This window comes from Anser cygnoides, chromosome 1, assembly GCF_040182565.1.
Source record: "Anser cygnoides isolate HZ-2024a breed goose chromosome 1, Taihu_goose_T2T_genome, whole genome shotgun sequence".
NCBI lineage: Eukaryota > Metazoa > Chordata > Aves > Anseriformes > Anatidae > Anser > Anser cygnoides.
The window spans coordinates 123,815,979-123,842,051 of NC_089873.1; the positions used below are offsets into that span (position 1 = coordinate 123,815,979).

The window sequence follows — 26,073 nt, forward strand, 5'->3', positions numbered from 1 at the left end:
TTTCAGAACAGCAGGTTAATCCTTCCTGCCTTCATGGGCAACTGAGCAAACAGACCAATATCAGCGTGGCCAAGTGTAAAATTGTAATTCTAGCGATTAATGTTGTCTTTCCTGTTTGCTTTGAACTTGACCTCCATGTTTCTCTTCTAGGTATGTTTGTATGTATGAATGTATGTGTGCAGTTATTTACTTATTTGTTTGTTTGTTTGTTGACAGCTTCTGTCCAAGGCCCCTGGGAGAGGGCAATCTCACCAAACAAAGTGCCGTATTATATCAAGTGAGTATAAAAAGCAATTCATTCTAGCTATTCACATTTGTAATTTAAGAGGGTAGTTTGAAATTTTCTTAGATTATCATGAGCTGCTCCTATATCCTCTAAATGTGAAGAAAAAAGGAGTGAAATGTGCATTAAATTTCACAGAAGTATGCTAGTTCTTTAAAAACATCGTAGGATGCGCTGATTTGTATGTTGCTTGGTTTTATGCAACCATAATTTACCTGTAAACTAAGTAAAGCTTTCGGGTATCCAGATTACTTTTGAATTAGTTCCATTGCACACTGAAGAGTATGTATGTCAGGTTTTCCCAAAACAAACAAACAAGGAAAACAAATTCAGAATTGCAGTGTGAATATGATGCACTATTTTTTTTTAACCTAGTAATGCAAATACTTTATGTAATGAATTCCTTTAGCGAGAATGTTTGGTAAAATCTGTTGCTGAGGAATGAAAAGGGACAAATTAGTCTCTATAGATTGTTCTTTTTGAGGTTAGTTCCCTCATTAAGCCAGTTTGTTTTAAGAGGTATGTATGCAAAAGAAATGAGAGAAAACTTAGAAAAAAAAAAATCCACACACTTAATTGCAGTGCCCTAAACAGGCCCACTCTGCAGCAAGTAAGAAAGAAGTGTTAGTACATTTTTCCTTCTCTGCTGAGTTTCTCATTATTTGCAATACATGCCTTGAACCATTTATATGTAACTTCTAGAGGAAACAGGTGATGCAGTATCTGCAATAAAGACTGTAGTGGATGTAACTGAATCACAGGTGGTGTTTAATAGGTAGATTCACATGCTACCTCCTTATCTTCCCAGTATACTTAGGAAATTCAGCCAGTGTCCCTCAAGCCAGCTGGCTGCATCTGCACTACAGATGCAATTTTCATGAGAAACTGAATTGCTACAGTAGCTTCAGAACAAACCTTAAAGTTATGTGTGAAGAAGGCTAAGTCTGTAGTGCAAAACAGTGGCACAGTTATACCTGATCTAAGTTGGTTTGCTGTTACCTTGTAATTTTCTCAATGTATTTGGAAATGTATTTTTCTGATGCATTTGGCTATGGATAATGAAACAGTTGTAACGAAGGTGGAAAGCCCTATCAAGGAGAAAGGGAGAGTGTAATCTATGGGGGAAAAATCCTGGAAAACAATATGAGACTTTGGCACACAGGAGTCAGTTTATTGGAGGAAAAGATACTTTTTTTTTTTTTTTTCTCTTTCCCATGCCATGATTTGCCATTATGGTGAGAGATGCCTTGGCAATTCTTAGTGTAGTCACACGATACATTTCATGCTGTGCTTCCCACCTCTTTATGTGCTGTTTGCATCCAGCAACCATAGATAACTGTTGACTCTTCATGCTAAAATGATAAGTAGTGATCTTGCTGATTCTTTAGTGGTTTCTGGTGTCAACTTTCCAATCCATCTTCTGTTCCAGGCCATTTAAAATTTCAAAGGAAGATATTTGTTTTATTTTGTTCATTTTGGAAAATATCTTAATAGGTAAAAGGATTTGTAGCAGTACTATTTTAATTAAAGTTTAAATTTGGCTACAACTTTTATAGAAAACCTTGCTTTCCTTGAGGTGCAAAACAAATTGGTCAGGTTTTAATGGGTCTTAGTGAGTTGTTACATCTATTCCCTTCTCCGGCTGTCCTCAGTCATTTTTCTTTTCATTCATTCTCATCACTCATATTTCATACTTGCGCAGAACTAAATTGCCTGTTTTCTGTAGCATTTTGGCTTTTTAACTTTCACATTCTTTCTTTATTCTTTGAACTATTACTTCTCTATCAATCGTTAATTCTGTAAAAGAGCTTCCGTGAAGACTGAGCAGCTATAGATAGCATTCTCCTAATGTTTGTATAATTTTCTGTCTGTCATCAGTGTAGAATAATGGTGCTACACATTTTATTGTTTTTCATTTTATCTGGTTTTCCCTTGATGCTTAACTGTTTTATCTCATCATTTTCACATTTGCAATGACACAGCCTGTGATAAGCCAGGCAGTACTTAATGTTAAATCCTCAGCAGCGATGTTTACTAGGTATCTTCAAGCCTTTTGATTTGGCTGGTTAAAATTTCATTTTTATACAGTTGATTAATCTGTAGCAAATAGTTGCCTCTAAAGCTATTATTTCAGTAATTCTTTCTTGAGATTATTCACGCTGGTATTTTTTGTTTTCAAATTGTATTGGTGTGGGCATCATTGCTGCTGCAAATATAATTATCAACAATGCACAGCCTGTTTCAGCTATTCTGAGTGTCTGCCATTTTATGGTCTCTTGGCCTATTGTCAGCCTCATGAAAGTTGCAGTACAGTGGCCTTGCACCAGCTGCTATATTTTTCCACCTTTTACTTTGGTTTGCTCCTTATGGGGATGACAAGCCAGGCCAGCAGTTCAGCCTCACCTCTCTCTTCCCCAGTGACCTGAGAAATCAAATTTTTGTGTTCCAGGACAGCAGAAGTATCTTGGCTTCCAAAGTAACAAGTGGACGTCCTTGCCTGGGTACCAAACACTTGCCCAGCACACAAGCTGCTATTGAGGGAAAAAAAACCTCCCTTTTTCCTGTGAATTAAAACCTGTAAAATTGCTCTAAACCACATTTTATCAAATGCTTTTCTTTATGTTCTTTTTTTTCCTCAATATATTCCTTGTGTCTAGTACAGCATGTAAATGTTTTATTAGCTTAAAAAAAAAAGGAGAAGATTAAAAAAAATAGTTTTAAGTTTAATCAGTCCTATTCTTTGAGGTCTTGGTCCTACCCTTATTGGAGGGCAATCTGGAAAATGGGAAGGCAGAAGTAGGCAGAGACACGTCTGTACTCTTTAACAGTGTTTTAGTTATTCATTAAAATTTCTAAATTTAAGTTTTGTCTCCTAAAAACAGGCAATTACTGTTCATCAGAAATCTGAAAAGCAAATGAAAAAAATGCACAGCTCAAAGACTTCTGCATACGTTACCAAACGAAAAAAAAAACAAACTCTTAAATTCTAAAAAAAAAAAAAAAAAAAAAAAAAAGGCAGATAATGAAGGTAGGAAGACTGCAGATTTTAACGTCATAATTTGAGATAAATCACATCTTAGTAGAGCTAACCTTGTGATCCAGGTATGCATGTGCAGACACATGCACATTCTTATCTTCCAGTCAAACACAGAGGAGAGAATGAAAGCAGTGCCAGATAGCAAAAATGCCCAGTCTGTACTGTGCAACACCAGAAGTGTTTGATCATGCTGCACAACCCAGTTCCTCTCCAGTGACCATCCTCTCGGGGCACGAGGGGATGTTAAGCAGCTATACTCTGAGTCCTGTTTGCATCTGTCTTGTGTACAGCTTACACTCTGCTCAGCAAATAACACGGCCACTGTACAGCGTCAGTAGACCTCTGTTGCCTTGGAGTAGGAAGGAGGAGTTGGACCAAAGTCTGCAACATACTTTCTTTCACCCCAAAATTCAATAGTCCTGCCATTGTGATCTGTGGAAATGTAGTGGTTGTTGACTTCTTTGTTTGTACTAATCTTTGACATTATTCTTCCTATGTATAACTGACTTCCAGTTAATAGTGTCTGTCTGCTCAGCCTCTTGCTGTGCCCATTCTTTTGAAGGATTTAAAATGCTTCTGCAAAAATACGGTAGTCTTTCATCTCAGTACTTCGCACAAAGGAAGCCTTCCAAGTTATTTCCCAGCCAAGCTTATTTTCTTACACAGATTATAGCAGTTCACCGAACTTTGTCCTGCTGAGGACAAAGCTGGATTCTCAGGAGCATAGATTTGACTCCTTGAGAAGATCCATGTGAGACTATCCATATAAATTAGCTATGCAGCGAGATAACTCTGAGGCCAACACATCTGCACTTTCTTACCCTATTCCATATTATAGTTTCCTGTGAGAGTATTTTACTTACATTAACTATATCAGCTTGTGACACACATTTTTGTTAGATTCTGCAATTTTTCCATACTCCACACTGGAGCTGGCCAGTTCTATAAACACACTTCTTTGTTGTCTTGCTTTTTAATCTCCCTTTTAATTGTTGTTTAACCATGCAGAATTTCAACACAGAGAAAAGCTAAGAGTCCATAATTTTCATTGTAAAAGCAAATAGATTAAAGTCAGGATTATTTTACTTTTTTTTTTTTTTTCAACTTAGAGACAGGATAAGTGAATCTATCTGAATTAAATTCCGCTAAGATAAAATAAGGCAAAGAGTTGCTGTTCTGGTAAAATCACTTGGGTTAATTGTTTCTTCTGCAGAACATAGATAAGCACGAGACGCAAAAGCAAGTAGGAAATATCTGTCAGACAGAACAGAGAGAGACATAGAGAACCATAACAAAATAATATATTTTTGTGTATGTGTACTGAGTGAAACTGTGAGTGAGCTTTGCAAGCCGTGCACTTGGCTAACAGTTAGCCTTTGTAGCAAGTACCAAAAGTGTCATATTCAGACTTCTTAAAAACACAACTACTCTGATCTTTTTCTATCTTTCACTTCTGAAGTCTCCACTCCAAAATTGTAGCTTTTGTGATGGAAAGGAGAAGTCTAATACTTTTCACTCTGCCTTGGGATTAGCACGCCACCTAGTATAAAAACCTCAGTGAAATATCCGGTATTTCCTAGAGGTTTGTCCAAGTTGCGGAGTCCTCCTTTATCAACTGCAGGACTGCGAAGCCTCGGCTCCAAAACTTACCTCAAAGACTGAAGCTCGGGCTGTGAGTGCGTGCGAGATCTCGAGCCTGGAGCCACCTCCAAGCAGATGTGGGGCCTCCCAGCAGTCGCACTGCCTCCGGCCGAGCCAGGGCACCCCAGGCTGCTGCTTGCGGCCATCCACCAGCCGACCGAATGGGGTTTCACTTCTTTTGAAACAAATGATAAGTGCTCAGCAATGTTTTTATCTTGCTGTCAACTTCAGTTCAGGGCAGTATTGGACAGAAAACAAGTGCTTTCCCCCCAGCAGAGCTGTTTGTAAGGTGGGGTGCGGTGTGGGAAGCGGCAAGGAGCTCCCTGGTACACTTGAACAGCACTTAGGAACTGCGGTCCCTTTGGTGTTACAGTGCTTGCGCCAAAGTGGATAGTAAAGTGCTTACAATTTGTCATCAGATGCATTCAGTATGAATTTTCATGAGAGTTTATAATGTTGAGCATTACAGAGAAGAATAAATCAGGGTTAATTTTTGTGGAGGTTAAATCTTAAAATGTCTTATGCAGGTAATGTTGTTACTCTTTGGGCATGGATTGGAGTTTTCTGGCTTGTTTGCTCAGTTTAGGAATGCGCTGGGTAAGAGAAATCTGGATGGAACCTGGCTTTTCTACTTTCTTAATTAAAAGGAAAGCATCAGGATTTAAAATCCGTTATATCCAGCTACTCATTGCTTTCCAGCTCTGGGGCTAAGACAGCAATAAATGAACTATTTTTATAGGCAGTGAGATGAAAAATAAACTTTTGTTACTGTACAAGGAGTTCATATCTTTATAGAGTAATAGAATATAATTACATAATATTAAATGTGTTGCAGCTGAAAATGTTGCATTTGTTGTAAGCTGAATGTGTTTTTTGCTTGAATTTTAGTTTTTACTTAATTTTTCTTCATTCCATTTTACTTCAGTTATTAAATGTAGCTTGACTGTGCTACCCATCATCAAGAATAAAAAATTAACATAGCCCATATAATTTTGACTAAGTTGAATGACACATATACAATATGGGCTTATTTTATACAGTATGTGCCAGATCTTCCATAAAAGTAGATTTTACAGCTACTGCTGATAGCTGAAATTTATTGTCATATACTTCAAGCCCATGTTTTAAACATTGTGTGCTTAATGAGCAGAATTCAAAAATAGGAATTATGTTTGATTTCCCCTGGAATGCTTTGAACTTGAAAAGATTAAACATATTAAGGGAAAAAATAGAAAGATTTGCCTGTCAGACTTTTCTTTTTTTAAAGATCAATTACATACTTAATTTAGATGACAGACAAAGAGAAGACAGCTTCTGACAACTGTCCAGAAAATCTTCAAAGAAATGGGGAACAATATCTCATATTTTTTACATATTCTTGTTATACCAAGGAATCTCATAAATCCTTTGTTTCCTCAGAAGACTGACATTTTCTCCAAAGCAGCACTTGCCACATCAGGTGTCTGTATTGCCCTTGGTTCAGTGTCTCTTCTGAAGCAGCTAGCTCCGCATATAAACAGACAGTATTGCCCCATTCCACATGAGAAAAATAGCATCCATATAACGAGAGAGTCAGCAGTAAGTTGATCCCTCTTTACCTTCTGTGCCTTTTTTGTCTTCATCTTCTCATCAGTCGAATGTAAGGCAGGACTGTCATTAACATTTTTGCATTTTAAGATATGCTTCAATACCGATGGAAAAAAAGTAGTGAATATAAATATAATTGATATCATGCATCACCAGCTGTATTTGCTATGGACTCACAGGCTTTGGCAGACTGTTCAATGCTCTAGAGTTGGCATCTAGGGCAATGCAACAGTCAAGCGAAAACCGAGTGCAATATTCAGAGATACCAGCTGGGCTGCTTCTGTTTCTCCTGTGGCCTGTCAGGAAGAGGTCGGATTTTTTCCTGGTTTGACTTCTTTTTCAAAATGAACTCAGCGAAGCTGCTGAATTTCTCTTGTGTTTGTTCCTTCTCTGACCTTCTGAGATGCCAGTTCTCCTGTACACTGCAATAAGCTCCTATTTTTCAGAATATTCCTCTCTGTCTTGACACATTTCTTGTCCTGAGTGACCTGTTTAGTCTTTACTTATTGAACCACGACAATGGATTATGTGAACCAGTTTTCTCGTCATAGGATCCCTTTCAGTGATTTTGTGTGCGTGTGAGTATGGGTGTGTATGTGTGAGATAATAGCTGCAATGAGTTCTGTGCTGCACATCAGTTTTGTGATATCCTTATCTTTAGCTCATCAGTCAAGAGAACTAATTTTTGTATGTATTGTATTGTACTTAGGGGTTAGAGATGCTAAGGGAAAACATAAAATATATTAACTGGGAACTGTATAAATGTCAGTAGGATTGGATTTAGACTTCAGTAAAGATTCTAACCAACAGGTTAGAAATGATCAAATAATCAATATTCATTTGCATACTTCTCATTTTCTGATTAAAAAGTTGAACTTTATGAGATAAATTACAATTTCAAATATGATCTATAGGCTTGGCAGCCTCTTGCATGCTACGTATTTGTTTTGAATTTCAATTATTCATCAGATACATTTTTATATTAGGAAATCTATGGCTAGATAATTTAAGAAAAATGAACCATAAAAAATGCATCACAACATCTCTGAATAAATTGTTTTCTTACAAGTAGTTTTGGTGAGACGAGCATTCGTGCTCTTTCTACTGCAACTGTGCTCAGAAAATCAGAGTATGGTGCAACATAACAGAAGGCCATTATTACCAAGTAGCACACTATGTAACCAGACTAGCACAATCACCAAATGGCATCTACAGCCTACTGAGTGGAGAGTAGGGGACACACTTTGCTACCTAATGGCTATGGAGTCTGTGTGTCTTCCCGTCTCTTTTACAAAAGGGCCAAAATTTGTTTGCATAAATGCTGTACCTAAGTGTCAGGTTGGGGACCTTGAGGGGGTACAGACTTATTTAGGATTGCAATAAATTACTGCAAATGTGGGCAAGAGTCATTGGTATAAGTTTTATTGTTCACTTATATGTTTCATGAAGTAGATAAAGGTAAAAAAATCCAAGTATCTAAACCCATAATAATTTGGTCACATTCATGTATTCTGAATTTAGATGTCTGCTAGATTTCTTTCTACTATTTTAAAGTTACAGTTGAAAAAAGTGGCTTTAAATAATTATCCCAATAAATAATATAGATTTCCTTTTGAATTTCAGTATGCATGTCTCCTTTTTTTCCTGTTCAGGACGCTTGTTCAGGACTAATGTAGAAGAGACAAAGCTGTATTTGACTTTGTTTCATTTTTAACAAATTTAACTGCATATTTGTTTCAAGGATGTACTGTTGGAGAAAATGTTGTAAACTTAATTCTTGAGGATTATGATGCCCTATGTGAAGCATAAGAAAAAAAATGGTAGAGAGACATTACAGGCATGAAGTTATAACTTCAAGGGCTAGCTAGAAAGCTACTGTGTTTGACTTGGGAACAGATGATTTCATAAAAAAATCATGACTATAACACAAATGTGTAGCACCATGGTTTTTTAAGATTTTAAGCACACACCAGAGCGTGTCTAGCTGGGTCACGGGTGTAATACTTTGTTCATCACTAAGAAATGTTCATGATTCCTTTACAGCAGGAAATATCCCATAAACTTCTCTAGGAGGTGGGAGTGAAAGAGTACATGGTAATACAAATTTATTATTGTTCTCACTATTTCAGCTGCAGTGACCTGAAAATGTGGAATAAATAAATATGACAAAGGCAAATAAAAAGTAAGGTCTTAAATTTCAATTGAAAGAAAATACTGAAACACTAAAATAAGCTTTGTTTCCAACCAGTATTTTCCAATCTGCCATCCAGGCAGTGGTATAAGAAAACTGTTTTTTGTTATTTTAATGTTGTAAGAATGTGACAAAAAGCTAAGGAATTCAACTGCATTCTGAAACACGGGAAAGGTGAACCTTCATTAGAAAATCAGAAGCTGTATATGTCCTCCCAGATCAGTGATTTTTATCTATTTCATCTTCAACATAATTCTGCTTAATTGTAGTTAGTGTTAGGACTTCATCAATGGAAGCTTTGTTGGCTGACCTTACCCACACATCTTTTATAAAACAGAAAAAGATAAAGCAATTGCAAATGCTAGTAAGTACTAGCAGCAGCAGCAGCAGCAGCAGTAAAGAGATTACAGCCAGAGAGAAGACTGTAAATGTCCCTAAGGAAATTTGTGTATAATTTAGTTTCAGCTATAACCACAGAGATAATAACAATATGGAGCAAACTCATAGCTGAATCTTCCCTCAACTAAAGCTTCACTTGAAGGTTTAAAAATGCAAATTTGATAGGAATCTTAAGGTTAAAATAATATATTATATGCATATATATGCATTCTATTACTCCTGAGACTACCTCTGCCCAAACAGTTAAGGAACAATTTGAAAAGTGTTTAAAGCAAAATTTCTATCAGAGAGGGTTTTTTTACCATGTTTACTGAGAATCGCTGGAATCTATAAATCATGCATTGACTTTGATAAATGTGATTAAACAGCTAAACTTTAAAAAGTTTTGAAGTAAACAAACCTGCACTTATTATAGGTTTTCTTACATCTTCATTATGGTTGTGCATGTCATTAATTTGCATTTCATTTAGTTTTGTGTTTAAAAGAATCCTATACTTCCATTTTATCACCAGCTCCAGCCATACTGCAGTTTTACTGAGGAAATTTCATTAGTAAATTAGAAGTTTCAGTTCTAAAGTGAAATATTTTTCTGTATATTTATCTGCTTTTAGTGATAGCAGTAATGTTCAGTTATTTTTATTGCTGTGTTTTGCTCAATCTTGACTATAAAAAAGTAGTCATTGAATATTAAAAGTTTGGTTTCACAAGACAGAATTGATATTCAATGTGTTTTTGTATGAATGCTAGTTCAAGCTCATTAAAATTTTTTTCTGAAATTAAACACTTTAAAAAGTAAAACCTAAACCCCACAATAATAGTTTCAGTAGGTATAGAGAGCTTGCATTAGCATTTTTAAAATTACCAAATATTTTGTAAAAAGAAACCCCGTGATTTTCGTAATTTTCTTTGATGTGAAACACAAAAGAAAAGCAGGCTCTAAGTGACAGTCATATTCAGTACTTTCAGAGATGACTGAAAAGCACATTAGACAGCTCTGTACTTTGTTGTTTGTAGATGATATCTTTATCTTGAAGTATTCTTAAACTAAATTTGTATCAACCTACCCAGCTGAATGATCTTCAATTTCATTTTTTTCCTATTTAGAAATTATCCGCCCCCCTCCCACCCCCCCCCAAAAAAAAAAAAAAAGGAAAAAGGAAAAGAATGTTCTACCAATGAAGGTTGGCCATATGGTCTGTCCACGACAAAGGAAACCATATTCGTCAAACTGATACTGTACTAATTTGCGGTAGTAAAAACTCAAGGCAAAGGACTTGTCACAGTGAGGGAAAAAAGGTTTAAAATCATCAGTTGTTTGAAGGAGAAGATTCCTGTTTGAAACAAGTTTCCTTTGAGGTCATAGCAAGTTTCTTGATCATTTACAGACAATATATTTCAAAACAAGAAATTGTAAGAACGACACTTAGGACATCCAAGAGCTGGATGTTAGAGAACAAATCTATTTGTTTAATGTCTTCAGCCCCTTAGACACTAGTAGAATATAAAAATGTCTTGTTTAGGACTTTATTTTTAATGATGTATTTTCTTTGAAGCTTATCTGCTACTTCTTTAGTTACATGGAAGCCTTTTTCTTCAGGACTGCCCTTGACATAACAAATCTCTCCTCTGACACTGTTCAACATCCAGAACATTGTCCTCATTTTTCCTGGAATTTGTGTCCATTTCCAGTCCGCGTTTTTCTTCCTGCCCACTCTTTTCTAGCTTCTGTACCCTTTTCTCCACTAAAACAGCCCTTCATGAGGTCACTAACAGTTTCCTGTCCTAGCTCCAAGAGTCTTTTCAGTGTTCACACTCCTCTAGGTCATTCCACCACTTTGAGCAAAGCATCTTCCCACTGTCCTTTCTTGTCTTCTCTTGGCTTGTGCTCAAGGTTTGCCTTGTAATAACTTACCCTTCACTTTTTCTGCATCTCTCCCTTGCCTTTTAATGATCTCTTTGCAGAGTCTGTCCTCCCACTGGTTGTCTGCCTCCAGCCCATCACCCTCTTTGTCCTACTTTCTCTTAGTGCTGTTTTTAGTCTTAAGTCCCTGGTCATACCCTAACAGCAACCCCAGCACCTCACTTTCAGAACACCTCACAGAGAGCTGTATGTCATTTAGTTGTGCTGGTGACTTCTGCATGCAACTTGTTAATTACTGGTCTTTTCCCTCTTTTCTGTATAGCATTCCCCATTGGATAATTATTAAGTCCCAAGCTCAAAAGATCAAACGACAACAGTTTTCTTTAAAATCTAGGTTTTCTGTTGATATTTCCATTATTTTACACAATGTTTTACCGCCTCTGTCAGCTATCCTTTAAGTCCCCTATGTGCACTTTATGGTTGCTTACACATTTAATGTTGCTTATCCTTAAAATATTTTGTTCTATTCCCTTTATTGGCACCAAACAAGTATATTTTTGTTTTCTGATTTCTGCTTAAAACTGGTATATTCTTCTGAGAGATTTTTAGTTAGTACTCAGTCACACAGATGAACAGTAATCTACTTCAGCCTCACCTATTACTTACTCATTAAAAAGTGCTATGTTAACTGTGTTAACAGTATTCATAAAATGAATTAGAATAGCCCAGATTATTTTGTTGCCTATATGAGAAAATATGCGAGACAAACTGTGACATTTTTTGTGGCAGTTACTCTCTCCATCACCTGTCTTCAGAGTACACTTTGGAGCTTTGCTGCTTGGTTACTTACCGCTGCTTCACTTTAGCTGTACCTCGGCACAGAAGGCAGATGCTTTTTACAGCAGGCAGCTGCCCAACTCAGTTTACAATGTCAGTTTGTCAACACACTTTGGCTCCATGTTTCTTAAATACTATCCATTCTCAGCAAAATCTGTATTCTCCCTGTGCTTTCCTTTTGTGCAAATCAAAGAAATTTCAGCCATCGCGACTGCTTAGCTGTAGGCAGGGACAGTAGTGTTCACGGCAGCCAGCAGGTCAATGGCAGAACTGGCCAGCCCATTTTAAACCAGCACTAATGCACACCCGTAGAGTGAGAGTGAATGCCATCCTCACACTGCTGGAAGAAAGTTTGACTATTCATTAAAACATAGTTTATCACCAATAGGAATTTAGAAAACTCTTTTAGCAGCTATTCCTCGTCACACCGGCCCCATTTCCAGTGATCTTGTGCTGAAATGGCCTTAGCATGAAGGCAAATCAAGTTCTTCTCAGCTCTGTTCTTCGCAAGAGAAAGCGAGTTTCCTTTCTGTTCACACAGTATGCAATACAATGGATCTCAACTCTAAATTAGGTTCTCTAGGCAGTACTACAATGGAGATATTTAATAATAACAATTAGTCTGAATAATGTACTCTCAGCAGCTGCCTGTGATGCTTTTCATTGCAGTATGCTTTCCTCGTTGCAGTCAGTCCTACTGAAATGCCTTTATCAACATAGTACCTACTTTATATGCTCAGACATTTCCCCAGAAACAGAAATGGTAGTTGCAGATTTTTTCTCCTCTCGAGATATGCATGCTCATAATTTGCAAGGGCCTGGTGCATGACAAAAAGGATTACTGCTAGTGTGTATGCTTTTTTTTTTTTTTTTTATTTCCTAAACATCGTCTACTTGGCCCAGAACTTGGCAATTAGCAAGTTGCAGCAATATCCCACCAACCCAAAAGAGAATCATATCCTAGCACCTATTCATTTGCTTGTCCTCAACTTGTATTTTTACACTCTTCAAAAACACAAACTCTGTTTTCCAAATCTAAAACTATAGCTGGTTTTCTGAGCAGGTAGTTCTCTGAAAAAGTACTTTATTTTTCCCAGCAGCATTGGCACTTGCATTTTCCCATTACTGAAATCAGTGCTCACTTACTTAGCTTGGCTCAATCACAATTCTAAGCTGAGTCGTACCCTTCGCTACACTGTCGGTCTTGAAAACTTCTTTATTCCACCTTGATATTAAAAGGAAAGCCTGCTTTCAATTCCAAGTCAAGCTACGGTTGTCTTATTCTAAAGCTTCCTTTGAAAAAAAAAAAGAACAAAATCCTCATCAGTGGTAATTAATTTTGACAGTGTGGGCTTTGTAGCAATTCACAAACCTGTACTTTGTGCATCAGCATTCCTTATTATTCTAATTAAAGTGGAACATTGTGCCCTCGCCAGTCATTAATGGGTTTTCATTTTGTAAATGACATTTGCAAAAGTTAAAACGGGCAGTTCATATGAAGTCCACAGGCAAGAGCGTTAAAATTAGCATCACCATAGCAACAGTCTTCCATCATTAGTATTCAGGGCAACAGCAAATGTTTTGTTGTGCTTTTGTTTCTAAAAAAAGATTTTTCTTCACTTGTCATTCATAAATAGTGAAGGCTGAAACCCATGTACTTCAGGTAAAATTATTATATTCATTCGGACGTCCCTGTTCTAGAATTTCACGGTTTTTTGAGGTAATTATTTTGCAGGACAGAGGCTGAATTTCATGATCTCTACAGCTGTGTATGTCTAACCTCCCAAGCAATATTTATTCATTGCCAGCCTGCTGCTCAACGGTGCAGTTTTATATGAAGTCTGTCACTTCTACTCAAGAATCTGAACTAAGTAACAGATTCTGCTGAGAATCCGTGAAAGATGCACACACGGTGAAACATGGGCAGCGCCCCATTAAGTGGAGTGTGCATCTGCTCTGTGCTTTTCTGGTGTTTATACGGTGCTATTTCTATATTCTTTATTTTTCCCTCTCGGGAATTGAAATGTGAGTGCAGACATTATCTCCAGTGAAACGTCATTGCGATATCATCTTGTCTCACACCGTTTAGAACTGGGGAGAGAAGAAAAGGGTCCCTCTAAAGTCCCTCTAAGAGAGACCAAGGTAGATTATGAGTGTAGTCCAGTGTCCTTTATTGGAAGAGGTGATGCTGGCTACTTTTTTAAAACTATAAGTTTTAAGGGGATGTAACCAGCTGGGGCCGTGTCTGGTAGCACGCTGCAGCAGTATTTGGCACTTTGAGAAACAGTTTAGCGCCGCATCTCCTAAATGCTCCCTAAGGCATTCTGTTTGCATACGTCTTGTTCAAGGAGAAGCCTGCAGTCGCTACAGGAGAAGCAATATGTGGACTATAGAAACCAATACTTTGTGTGTAGACAGAGAAGAGAGTAAAAAAAAAAGTGAAGCAAGGGGAAGGCATTAAAGAAAGTAGCTGATGAGCGGGGTGAGGTCAGTAGAAGGACTACTGTTTTAATTTGCTGCATTCTGGCTCATCAGTAACAAGCACAGCTTAGAAGTAACTAAATGTTCTCTAGCATTATGTCTCTGGGTTTTAATTTGGCACAGGAAGGTTCGTTCTTTCTTCTTCATCTTCTTAAAATTCATTCTGCAGATTTTTGCAGAGAACAGTCTTTAACAAGTAAACACTCTTGTCTGCATTGCAAAAGCTAGGGGGTATAACCCATTCCATGAAAGATATTCCTGTGTTTCAGTCTGATGGAGCACATTTTCACACAGTGATTGCCTTGCTAGTACCTGCCCTTGTAGCACTGATGAATCTTTCAGCTAGTGAGACCTGCAGAACTGGAACACCCTTAAAAATGGTGAATATGTATATACCTGAGCAAATTGCTCTCAGGGTAACTAAAAACTGTCCGTGGGGGGTTGACAAATGACATTTGGCACTTGAAGAGCTTAAACATAGAAGTGGATTGCCATACTCTGAGGTTCTAAACCATTTACATATAGTTTCATTTGCTCAACTATTTATTTTCTTTCTTTTACACACTGACCTTTTTGCTAGGTGAAGTTAATTTTTCACCTTTGCTGATTCACTCTACTTTTTTCCTTCCTTGCTGATTGTCAGATGCTTTCTGGGAGATCCAGCATGCTAAAGCAGTTCATTTTCTCTCTTTTAAACTCCCATGTCTTACTGCAGTGAAGATACTTACTGAACTGTAATATTTTGCAGAATTTTGCCATTTGATCTTCTTAGATAAATTCAGTGGTGAAGTGGAGCATCGTAAAAACCGAACAATGTTCACTGAACGTAGAATTCAGTCTTCACTTAAATAAAAGGTCTAGTGCTTAGAATTCTAAGTAAGCTTTATATATATATATATATATAAATCAGAAGACGTTAATTTATAGTTTCTTGCAACACTGAATCTTTTAACCATCAAAAAAGTAACCAACATTTTTTTAGATCAACTTTGCTGATCTTTTAGATTACTAGCTCATCACTAACATTGAACTGTAACATCATTAGAAAGATTTACCTAAAGTGCAAGAGTTTTATGGTTTTGTTTATTGTAATAATAACAGGCAGAGAGAGGCTAGGTCTGGGAAAGATCAGTGACTGATTACTATTTTCCATTCCAGACTTCTTTCTTTCAGAGACAGTCACTTGAGTAGTGGTGTGGCAAATGAGAGGAAATTGCCAGTTTCTTGCTTATACAAAAAGGGTAAACTGCATTTCCCAAAGTATAAATATGTATCCTCCCTTTACCTATGTGCATCCTTGAAAAAGCTACTGAAGTTGTTCTTCATTAAAGATGTTTCTAAGCTTGGTCTAGAAATACAGAAGATGCTCTTCTGTGAGTACGGATTTCAGATATTCTGTACTTTCTGCAGATTCCCCTTCTAAAGAGTGAACTCTGGAAGCAGAAGTAAGCAAATGAAATATCCTCAATTTAATGTTTCATGTATTAATTTTGTTCAAAATCACACTAAACTTCAACCTGTAGAAACATTGGAAATAAATGTTTTGTGGCTGTTTTCCTGAGTGTAACTGAGTATGTATTTTGTAGTGGAAGCTGGAAACATCAGTGACCACAGGAATGAAAACAAGCAAACAAACAAAACGAGAGCAAGAACTACTAAACTTAAAACATGTTCGTTTCTCCACCTATAATCTGTTAGAGCAAGTGCTAGAATAAAGGCATCTTGAAATTTTACTTCAGTTTTTAGAAGGAAATTTACTCCTGATTTCTGTCACTGAGAGCAATTTAGTCAGTCGGACCCTGATGTCAAGCAGCATGTTTGATCCCTATACTCCAGTTTACTGAAGTGGCACCTGAACAGCAGAGGTTAAAAATCTGACCCCAAAGGTCTCTTGTGGATGAGCTCACCACAGTTTTCAAACACTGATTTGGACTTCTGCCTTTTGAACTGAGCTATTTTGACATAAAGTGTCACTGCAGGCATAAATGAAAAAACACCAAGAGGTTATCTTTCTGGCCGTAGGTGCACTCAGCTGTATTTGTTCTTTTAATTGCTGCCTGTTAGTGGAAGTGCTTATTCTTTTAATACTGCTGTAATATTACCAAACAATGTAAAACACTTAGCAGACTGCTGAATTGCAGACAGTGCGCTCTGTCTTCCTATTTGACCGGTGTTTTCTCCTGCACATTACCAATTCTTCTGCCCTTCCACTATTTCAATTCTGCCATGGCACAAAAGTACCGAAAACTGTACTGCTAGGGTCATTGCGTGTTTGTGTTTGCTTACAGATGCTATCATTTCTTCTCCTGCTTCCAGTTTGGAGGAAATAAACATTTCATTGCACTCAAGCAACCTCAAATGAGCAGAAAAACCTACTGAGCCTTCTGAGTTACGGTGGGGTCATCTTAGGCTCCCATCAGACTTACTGTCAGAAGTTTGGAAATCAAATTTAAGCTTTGTGCCAAAAGCAGCTTGCTTGGATTGAAAGATATGCTTATTGATTTCAGCAGTTACTTCTTATTTTCAGCAGTGTAAAAGTGATCAGAATCTGGCTTTCAGCATTTCCTCATGTATCATGGTTTTTCACATCGGTGCCCATAGTCCTGTAGAATAAACGTTTGCTGCTGGCAAAACGTGAATCTCTATCTGTACAATTTTCTCTTGAGAAAACTGAGCACAAAACCCTTAGCAGTGCTTTGCTCTGAGGCATTTGTCCACTATTCTAGAAATAAGGAATGGAAAGGAGCCTGTCAGCGTGAATCCTTTATCAAACTCACCTAAGGTATGTGCACACTGTGCAGTCTCTCACTAGTCCTCTTATGCTTGGATGGAGTCAGGCAATGGGTCTCCTTTCTCCTAAGTTGGTCCCTACACCAGTTTTGATTGATATATTTGTTGCGTGTATTTATAACACTCAGAGATCTCCCAAACAATTCTCCTTTGGTACATGTTGTTTTAAAGTACTTATTTTTTCCCCCAGTTTTATAAACCCTGATTGAATTTTTGCTGACTTAAAACAGGTTTTTCTGAATCTTTACTCACTCTTCATTTTTCTTTCAGTTATGCATAAGTTTATCCCCTAAAAATATTAATTTAAAACTCTGAGATCCTAATCTCCAGACTGCAAGTTCTGCTCATCTGTTTTGCCAGTTCTGCAGCAAGTTTCAAGGACACTGACACAGATCATCACTGCCTTGTCTTGCCTTGTCTTGTTGCCTCTTGCAGTTTTTCAGCTTTCCTCAATTCTCCCTCTACCAGAGTCTCCCAATAACTGTAACACATTTACACCCACATACTTTGCTTGTCATAGCTTTCCTCTTTTGTTGAAATTCGACGGAACAGAGAAACAACCCCCCAAAAATCTAATAAAACTGCCTCCTGCCCTGTTTTCCAGATTTTTTTATTTCCCTAGATAATTTGCTTGCCACAGTTTTTCCTCTCTGAGCATATACCGCTGCAAGGCTCAGCACTCTCTCCAAAATCACAGCAGAAATACATTCTAATTTTATTCCCTTCAGGCCATTTCTGCCACCATCTCAGAAAAGTATAGGATGTGTCTCAATAAGAGAATTTACCTTCAACCTTTTTTGGGGGGTGGGAGGTTAGAAACTCTCCTGAACTACACAAATTTCCTTTTATTGTATTTACGAAGAAAGTAACATTTCTGCTGGTGAATAATGATTAAATCTGTCCAACAAAATAAGAATAATCTTGGTGTTTTAATGTAAGCTGTTCATAAGGCTAATGCACAGTGACAACCTTTAACACAGCTTCTACTAACAGGTTCCCATTGCAAGTGAGGCCAAACAGGTGGCAACATCCACTCGGTGCCTTGTTATCACTGCGAAGCTTTGATCTACCTAATGTATAATAAATAAGATTCTGCATTTTAATCATCTTGCTGCTTTCATATCACTTGTGCTGCAAAGTCTGATTTTATTTCGAAAAACTCATCCAGGCTTTGTTGATCTTTTTATTTTTTTATTATATTATTTTTGATCATTTATTTATTTCAACATACCTACCAGTAGACAGACAATGTACCAGCTGGAAGTTATTATACTGTATGCCCACTGCTTCCCTATCCACCTTTATCCTATTCCTATGCCTGCAGAAGATGTAGGAATTCTTATTTATTTATTTATTTATTACCTTATACTTTATAGTAGACTGACCTTGGGTTAGGACATTGACTGATGGAATATGCAGGTAGGGTTAAAGTCCACTGGTTCCTCTATGTACTTCTCACTCTACAACTGCATCATACCTTAATCTGGTTTATATATATTTATATATATATTATTGATAAAATAAACAGGAAGGGTTACTTAAAAATAAAAATCCCAGTTCTGCTCTTACATACCTACCAATCCAAGGTTGGTGCTGCAGTATTTTTGGTAAATTAGTACTCATATTACAATCCTAATTCCATATACCTACCTGTGGTCATCCTGATAATGTCAAGGTAAGGAGTATCAGACCCAAATTTATTTATAAAATAGACATTATTGAAACCAATAATATTTATATGATAAATGCATATGTAAGAATAATAATATAGAATAGTGCTGCATTGCTTATATGTAGTACATTTTTCAAACACTGTGCTTCGTCTTGTATTCATTGAAATACAGTGCTAAATTTCTCACCAAATTACGTAGTGTCAAACTTACCACTTTATTAAATGTTGAGTTAGAAAGAGAAAAAACTACTGGCAGACACTTAAATTGTTCTACATATAATAATTAGAATTAGTAATTAATATAATCAAATTACCCTCTTAATTGCAAATTACACAAAAATATAAAGTGGATAAAAGTATAATTTCAGCATTATGATCTAAATTAAGAAGAGTTCTTTTTTAATGTTGACATTGGTGGCTGGAATTGATTTATATAAACTGTGCCCATCTAGGAACAACCAAGCTGATGAAATTAAAAATTCATCAAATTGTTTAAGTGGGAGAATATTATATCTGCCAATGTCAGAACAACCTGTACTCACTAAGGAATGCAGCCAAAATTTTGTCTGGAGGTAAAATTCAGCTCAGTAGGTAGTAGGAGATGCACTAAAAGGGTTAGAGCATTGTCATTGCACACTACGTTTTTGCATTTTACAAACTTGGCAAGACGCTGTAGTCTTTGTGAATACAGAGGAGTCCAAGAGAGCAGATGTGTTCTTCTTTCCGAGTCCTACCTTTTACCAGTTGCTTTTAGAAAAGTGCTACCTAGACCTTTCATTTGCATATAATGAAATTTTTAGAAAGAAATGCTGTGAGAAGCCAGGTTCTCTGCTGGTATGCACCAGCAGTGCTTCTTGAATTCAGTAAAATCTGTCAAAATGTGCCAGCTTATAGAGTTTTGGAATGGAAATAATAGTTTTTCTTTAGACAATTTGACTGCTGCAAACTTTAGAAATTGCATATAGAGCAGTCAGTACACTTTAAAAGGAAGTAAGATTTCATAGTCATAATTGACCTCATTGACCATGAGTCGTTTTTGTCAAATCACTTGATTTCTGGTTAGAAATACACCACTTAAAGATAATTAATTTGATTACCAGCTGATTGCTTTGGTAGGGTCATCAAGAAAGCTTGAGGATCTGGTTCAGCAAAGCTTTCGTGCCTATATTTTACTGCATGGCATTCAAATCACAGCAGTTTAATCTAGAACTCTCCTGGTTCCCTCAATGGAGGGAGATGTTTTGGCCACTAAACATGATGGATCTAATTCTGCAGGGACAAGCCAAACTAGTTTCATAAAGAAACTGCTCTCCTGGACCAGAACAATTCCCACAGTAGTTCAGACAGTTTAAAAATAATAAACAAATAAGTGTACACGTCAATTACACCTCAAGTCCACGGGAGCACTAACTGGGAAGTAGAGCAGTATCGTGGCCAGTCTACTTGAGAGTGGTCAAGCTCTCAGCAATATGAAAAAGAGCCACTGTGTGAAACTTGGCCCAAGAGGTGACTATTATTTTCAGGTCAGACACACATAGCAGCGTAGATATAAAATAAAGTGCCTTTAGAAAGGATGCATAACCAACATACTGTCAGATTTGGAGAGCTGATCTCTCTTGGCTATTTCATAAACTAAATCATTTGATTAAATGACAGTATAAATACAGTGCCACTGGCTTCGTTTGTCTCCAGATTACTAGCAAGCTTCATGAACAAAGTTAACATGGAAACAACTATCAAAACCAGTCACTTTCTTCATCTCTGACCCAATGGAGTGTGCTATCATCACCAAATGATTATATTCATTGCATATAATCCAATTTAATATTTTTAAATAAATGCTAGCTTCAGTGAAGTGTAATGTTTACCAAGCAAGTTAACAGAAAAATAGTATCAATATGGCATAGAGTCTAAGAAAATTATTATATTTATTCGTTTGGGGGATGGAAGACTTTTAATGATGATGCCATACTCACAAACAAGAAATCTTTCTTCTCTTTGATTTCCAGATTGTAATTCATAGAATAAAGCCAAATGAATAAACAGTATGGCAAGCTGCTAAAAAAAAAAAAACTCTCCAAAGGTTTTAGTTCAGCATTAAATACAATGATTTGATAAAAGCAGTGGATTAGATAGGGTCTAATCCTTTAGTCTCTACTTGGGTTCCATTCGGCAAAATTTTTAGGCTGTCAGCTTTGCAAATCTTTGCAAAACTATTTTTATCTTTAATAAATTATTTGCTCTGTTAGTTACCCTAAAAACAGAACAAATTGAAGGACATGGGTGAAAGGATAATAATTTGAGAAATAACAAATGCAGATTTTTAAGAGTAAGACCAACTGCAGCAACAAAACTATGGAAAAGAAGCAAGAGATTAATTTCTGAATACTGATAAAATGTGCAATGTCCATAAGCAAAAACAAGTTTCATTACTGGGACACAAAAGTATTTAGACATCACGTATCTTAACCCAGATTTTATTTAGAAGGTAAAGTGAAGATTTGTGCTTTGTTTTCCCCGGACTGATGCATATTAGTGTAAAGACATTAACTGAAGTGGTGATAATTGTTTGCAAAATGACATTTGGTTCTTAAGCTGGCAATTGTGAGCCAAAGCTGTTGATAGTAATTAAAGGAAAATTATTTACTTCAAGAGAACAATGATAATTTAAAACAACATTATATTTTCGTAATATGACAGTCTGATTGTGCTGTGTTGGATGAATTAAGATGAATGTGCAAACAGTTGTAATGTTTTCTAAGACAGGAAGTGTGAGTTCGGATGAGCCTTCTTTCTAACATTAAGAACATTGAGAAAATCATTTTCTACACAGTCGGTAGTGTTATCTAAGCCTGGTAAATTTATGTCAGCATAAAAGATGGTAGTAGTCCAAGTGGACAGTATGAAATACACAATGGTCTGGATCCTGTGAATGCTTGGCATATATAGATATGGAGAAATCTTGATTGAATTTAATACTTTTTTTTTCTTTTTTCTTGAGAGGGAGTTAACAAAAACTGTGTTGTGATGTTTCTGACAGATAAGTTAGGTAGTCTGAACTTTTAATATATTCTGGAATTGTGTATCAGGTGGCAAGGAAGATGGTAAAGATGGGTTACTCCACTTAGGCCTGGCAATAAGAATTTTTTATTTAAGTCTAGACTATTTTAGAAAAAGCAGAAGATATTGATGTGGTGGAATTGTAGGTAGGGTGACATTTCTGATAATATGTTCAAAGATGGTAGATTGTAGCCACGGGGGTCTAAGAATGTTAATGTGGAGCATAAACATGGTTTAACTCCCTAATATTTTAGGGTTGTATGGAATGTTCAGGATTTAGAGGCACTTTTGTTTCTTAAAGGTGAAAATAAGTTCCAAATCCACATTACTAATTTGGTTGGTTGGTTCAGTGTGGATGAATGTTCAGTACAGAAAGAGGAAATGTATTTTGGCTGATTTTGAGCTCCACCATTGTCCTTGATTTGACAGTGGATTATGGTAGGTCCCAAAAGTCATCTGTGTTCCTGTGTCAAGGCTCTTTGACTTGGGTAGACAAGGCATCTCTGATTCTCACTGCAAGTTTTTTCCATGGCTAATCTGGCTGCTTTGCCATCTTTTGAATCTTCCTCTGCAGGCTTATTTGTTCACCAACAGTCTCCATTTTCTTCGATAACAGAGATCAGTGAGTGGAGTGAAGGCATGCTGTTAGAATTGCAAGTTAAGGGAAGCCTTGTTGAAATGTACTGTGAGAGGTTTGGCTGAATTCAAAGTCAGAAAATAATGAAAGTATACCCAGAGATTGAGTTTTATCAAATGCATTCCCATTATTAGACTTAAACATCAAGTTTAAACTGTGAAATACAGTCTAGCAAGACTTTTTTTCTCTCATCAGCTAACTTCCACAGGATTGTTTCCAGAATTAACAGCAAACTAGTGTGCTGGATACAGAAGGAGCTACACAAAGATGCCTACATTCAAGAGCTGTGAGGACTACGTAGTTAGAAAGAACCAAATTATAGTTAAGTAAATAAATGGAGCAGAAGCCATCTGGAATGATGTGAAGTATGTTCCAAAGTGTAAATGCTTGAACTTGCCACAGGAGACTTGAACGAAATTCTTTTCTTACACCTAACTAAGAAATAAGGAACCACCCCATGGCAGAGAGGCTGGAACTAGATGATCTTTAAGATCCCTTCCGACCCAAGCCGTTCTATGACTCTATGAAATATTTTTTTATCATCCCTGAAAATTCCTCTATATCTGTCTTTACCGCAGTATTTGAGTGCTAACTTAAATTTAGATTCCATTAGGATAAACTAATATCCGTGACCTAGGATTTGTCTCCATGGTAGATGATACTGATTCATCTGTCTCTGGAAACACTTGCTGATGTAGATATCTGTATGTCTACACTTGTTTCAAATGAATGTATATATAAACATTAATTTTCACTCTTTGGCATGGACAAGATGAGACTATTGCTACTTGCCATTACAGACAGCACACGCTGTCAGGACTGTGTGAACGATTGCTTCATGTTGTAGTCAAACAGAATTAAATAGAAAGAAGTACATTTTGTCATAGATTATTGTTTTGGAAAGAACTTTAAAAGTTTTTATTTCAGAAAAGTCGAATGAGAGGCTTTTACTTCTCTTGTTGTTGTGAAGTCTGACCTCAATCTGTGAATAGTTGCACAACCTTAACCTGAAACTGCATTTCTATGCAAATAAACCCTGAGAAACATCACCTGGATCAGATGAAGGAGTTAGTCTGGACAGATTTACTGGTGAGGCTTGTTAGGTGGAGCTGCTGCCTCCTGCCATCAGCTTCTGTAGGTGTTTTTTTTTTTTTTTCTTTTCCCCCACGTGCAGAGCTATGCTTTCCCCTGATTTCTGAACCCCTATGTTGGACATTTAGGAAGAGAGAGCAAAGCAGTTGTGCTATGCAGGAAGGGTAAGCTTTTCTCGCCAAAGGTACTGAGAGACAGCATAGCAAAGAAGCTGAAGCCTCTCCAGTTTGGAGACTAAATCAAACCAAGTTTGATTTACTGGGGAGGGAGAGCTCTCTCTTTCTCACATTGGGATTCTGTGTGGCCCAGTCTAGGAAAAGGTAAGGAAGAGCCCTTGGCCTTCTCATACCTGCTAGGGTCATGCTTGGGAAGATGATGAGCTTAGTGTGTACATAAAAATAGTCAGGGACCCTTTTTGTTAGAATAATATATTAAAATATTATGTATATTATAATCATTGAAGAAACAATATGGTAGCTATGTCAGGTTTAAAGTATATTTTAAAGCAACAGAAGTTAAAATTCTGTAAGAACACTGCAAGGGACCCATTGCTAAAACACAGACACAAAAAATGGACGCAGTAACTCAAAGATGCAAAGTTTGCTTGGTTAGTGGTCTGACTGGAAACTTGCCTGCTTGTAGCTGTTATCAAATGCAATAGATTTCCATTGTCCTCTTCTTTGAATACTTAACTGTAGTCTTACCAGTGGAATATCCTGACATGTAATCTCCTAGTGTGATCTAGGTGGCTTTTTTTTTGGCAAAATGAGTATTTTCTCCTCAAGATAATATTTGCACAGAGCTCTTTTGGAAAAAATGTCGTGAATGAAGGAAAAAAATTTCTGTTTGTATGGTTTTAGTCATAAAAACAGACCTGATGAGAGTGTCAATAATACATATTTCATGGGATGCAAACAAAAAGTAGATTAGTGAAAAGGGAATGCATGCTTCTCCTTTACTGTGTGTGGAAGGCTTTGGAAGAGAGAGCTGCTTGCAAGTGGCCTCCACCACCAGGAATGCACGGTGATCTGTAGCTAGCATCACATTTTGGGGTCTCTGAGTGAAGGAGGCCTGCAAGATGGAGTTTCTTGCGCTTGAGACCTGTATATTGATGGGAAACAGCAGAGAAGTTCATGATCTGGGAAGCCAGCTCCTGTGTTTGCAACATAATTTTATGCACAGAAAGTAAGATTTGGAGGTGAAAAGAGACTCAGTGAGCAAGAGAGTTTATGAAATCCTGCTTATTTTAATCCCCCAGGAGGCAAAACAGTCATTTATTTCTAACTGGGAACGCAAAGGAAAGTAAGAAATAGAGTTTGCCTTCATTGTTTTGTTTAATTTATCCTTATTAGTCTGCACTTTTTCACAACCTCACTCACTGAAATGATAGCCATTCGTTTTGCCAATACAGATTCCTCCAACCAAGAACTTATGATGTATAATTACTATTTTTCAAGTCTTATTTGTAGATTGTCAAGATTAGCATGCAGTTTTGCTTGGCATAAGTTTTTTGCTGCTGAGAGAGTTTAAGTCTTTTTTTATAGGCTCTTTTTTTGGTTAGCTTTCCAGAAGCCTTACTGCAGGGTGGTTGTTTTATTTTTAATATTTTTATTTATCTATCGTTTTGCCAGCATTTTGCTTCTTGATCTTCCCAGTCTTTTGACTACCCAAACCCCAGTTCATCTCCATCCCAGAAGAGCAGGGGTTATTCCATTCTTAATTTTCTTTACTTTATGTGGTTTGGCATGGGAGGGAGAGAAGAGCTTTTGGTATTTCCAGGTGCTTACCTGCAGAGCTCATAGCACTGGTGGAACTGGGATGTGCTATCCACTGCATCCAGTGGTGCATGTAACCTTATTTGCTCTCCGGACTGGAAGTCTTGCAATCTGCACCTCAGTTAGGATCATACACCTGGCAGTGAGCTGAATAAACGCTCTGCTACTGCTGGCTGTCTGCATTGCCACTTTCAGCTAAGAATTTTACCTTCTCCCAGTTAGCCTGTCCAAGATTTTAACAGGATGAAATTCATACATATATTTAATAAACCTAAAATGACAGGCATCCTATCATTCATCTTCTATTAACAGCACGCAGTGTGGCACGACAAAAGGCACACACACACTGCTCCTAAGGCTCTGTGATGCTCATCTTGCAGAGTAGCTAGGACTTCTGTTTAATCTGGTGTCTTTACTACAGTAAAAGCAGGCATAGCCCAAAGGAGGTTTGTAAAGGAAGGCAGAGCTTGTGCCATTGTGTATTCGGCAGGGATACACATCCTCCTGTTACACATGCTGTGTAACGATACTTTCCATACTGTGCATTAAATTGCTGCAAGCTCTGCAACATTTACTACAGAAATAGTTTTATTTTTAAAAAATACACATTTTTCCTACTCTGATGCAAGAACGCCTCAGAAGAACACGGCTGCCTTACGGTGTGAAGGACGATCCCTGTCTAAGAAGAAGCACTTACTCATCTCCCTTCATGCAGGACACAAACTGGGTT

General features: G+C 37.1%; 1 protein-coding gene across 23 annotated transcripts in view; it reads left to right on the forward strand.

The window, feature by feature from the left end:
• The window catches only part of DMD (dystrophin), a 1,239,454-nt gene that overhangs the window by 1,121,759 nt on the left and 91,622 nt on the right, over nucleotides 1-26,073 (forward strand). For all 23 annotated transcript variants that reach the window (XM_066990426.1, XM_066990448.1, XM_066990428.1 and 20 more), the window contains one exon: nucleotides 217-277. In XM_066990426.1, coding sequence (XP_066846527.1) covers nucleotides 217-277 — 61 coding nt within the window. The remainder of the gene's footprint in view (nucleotides 1-216; nucleotides 278-26,073) is intronic.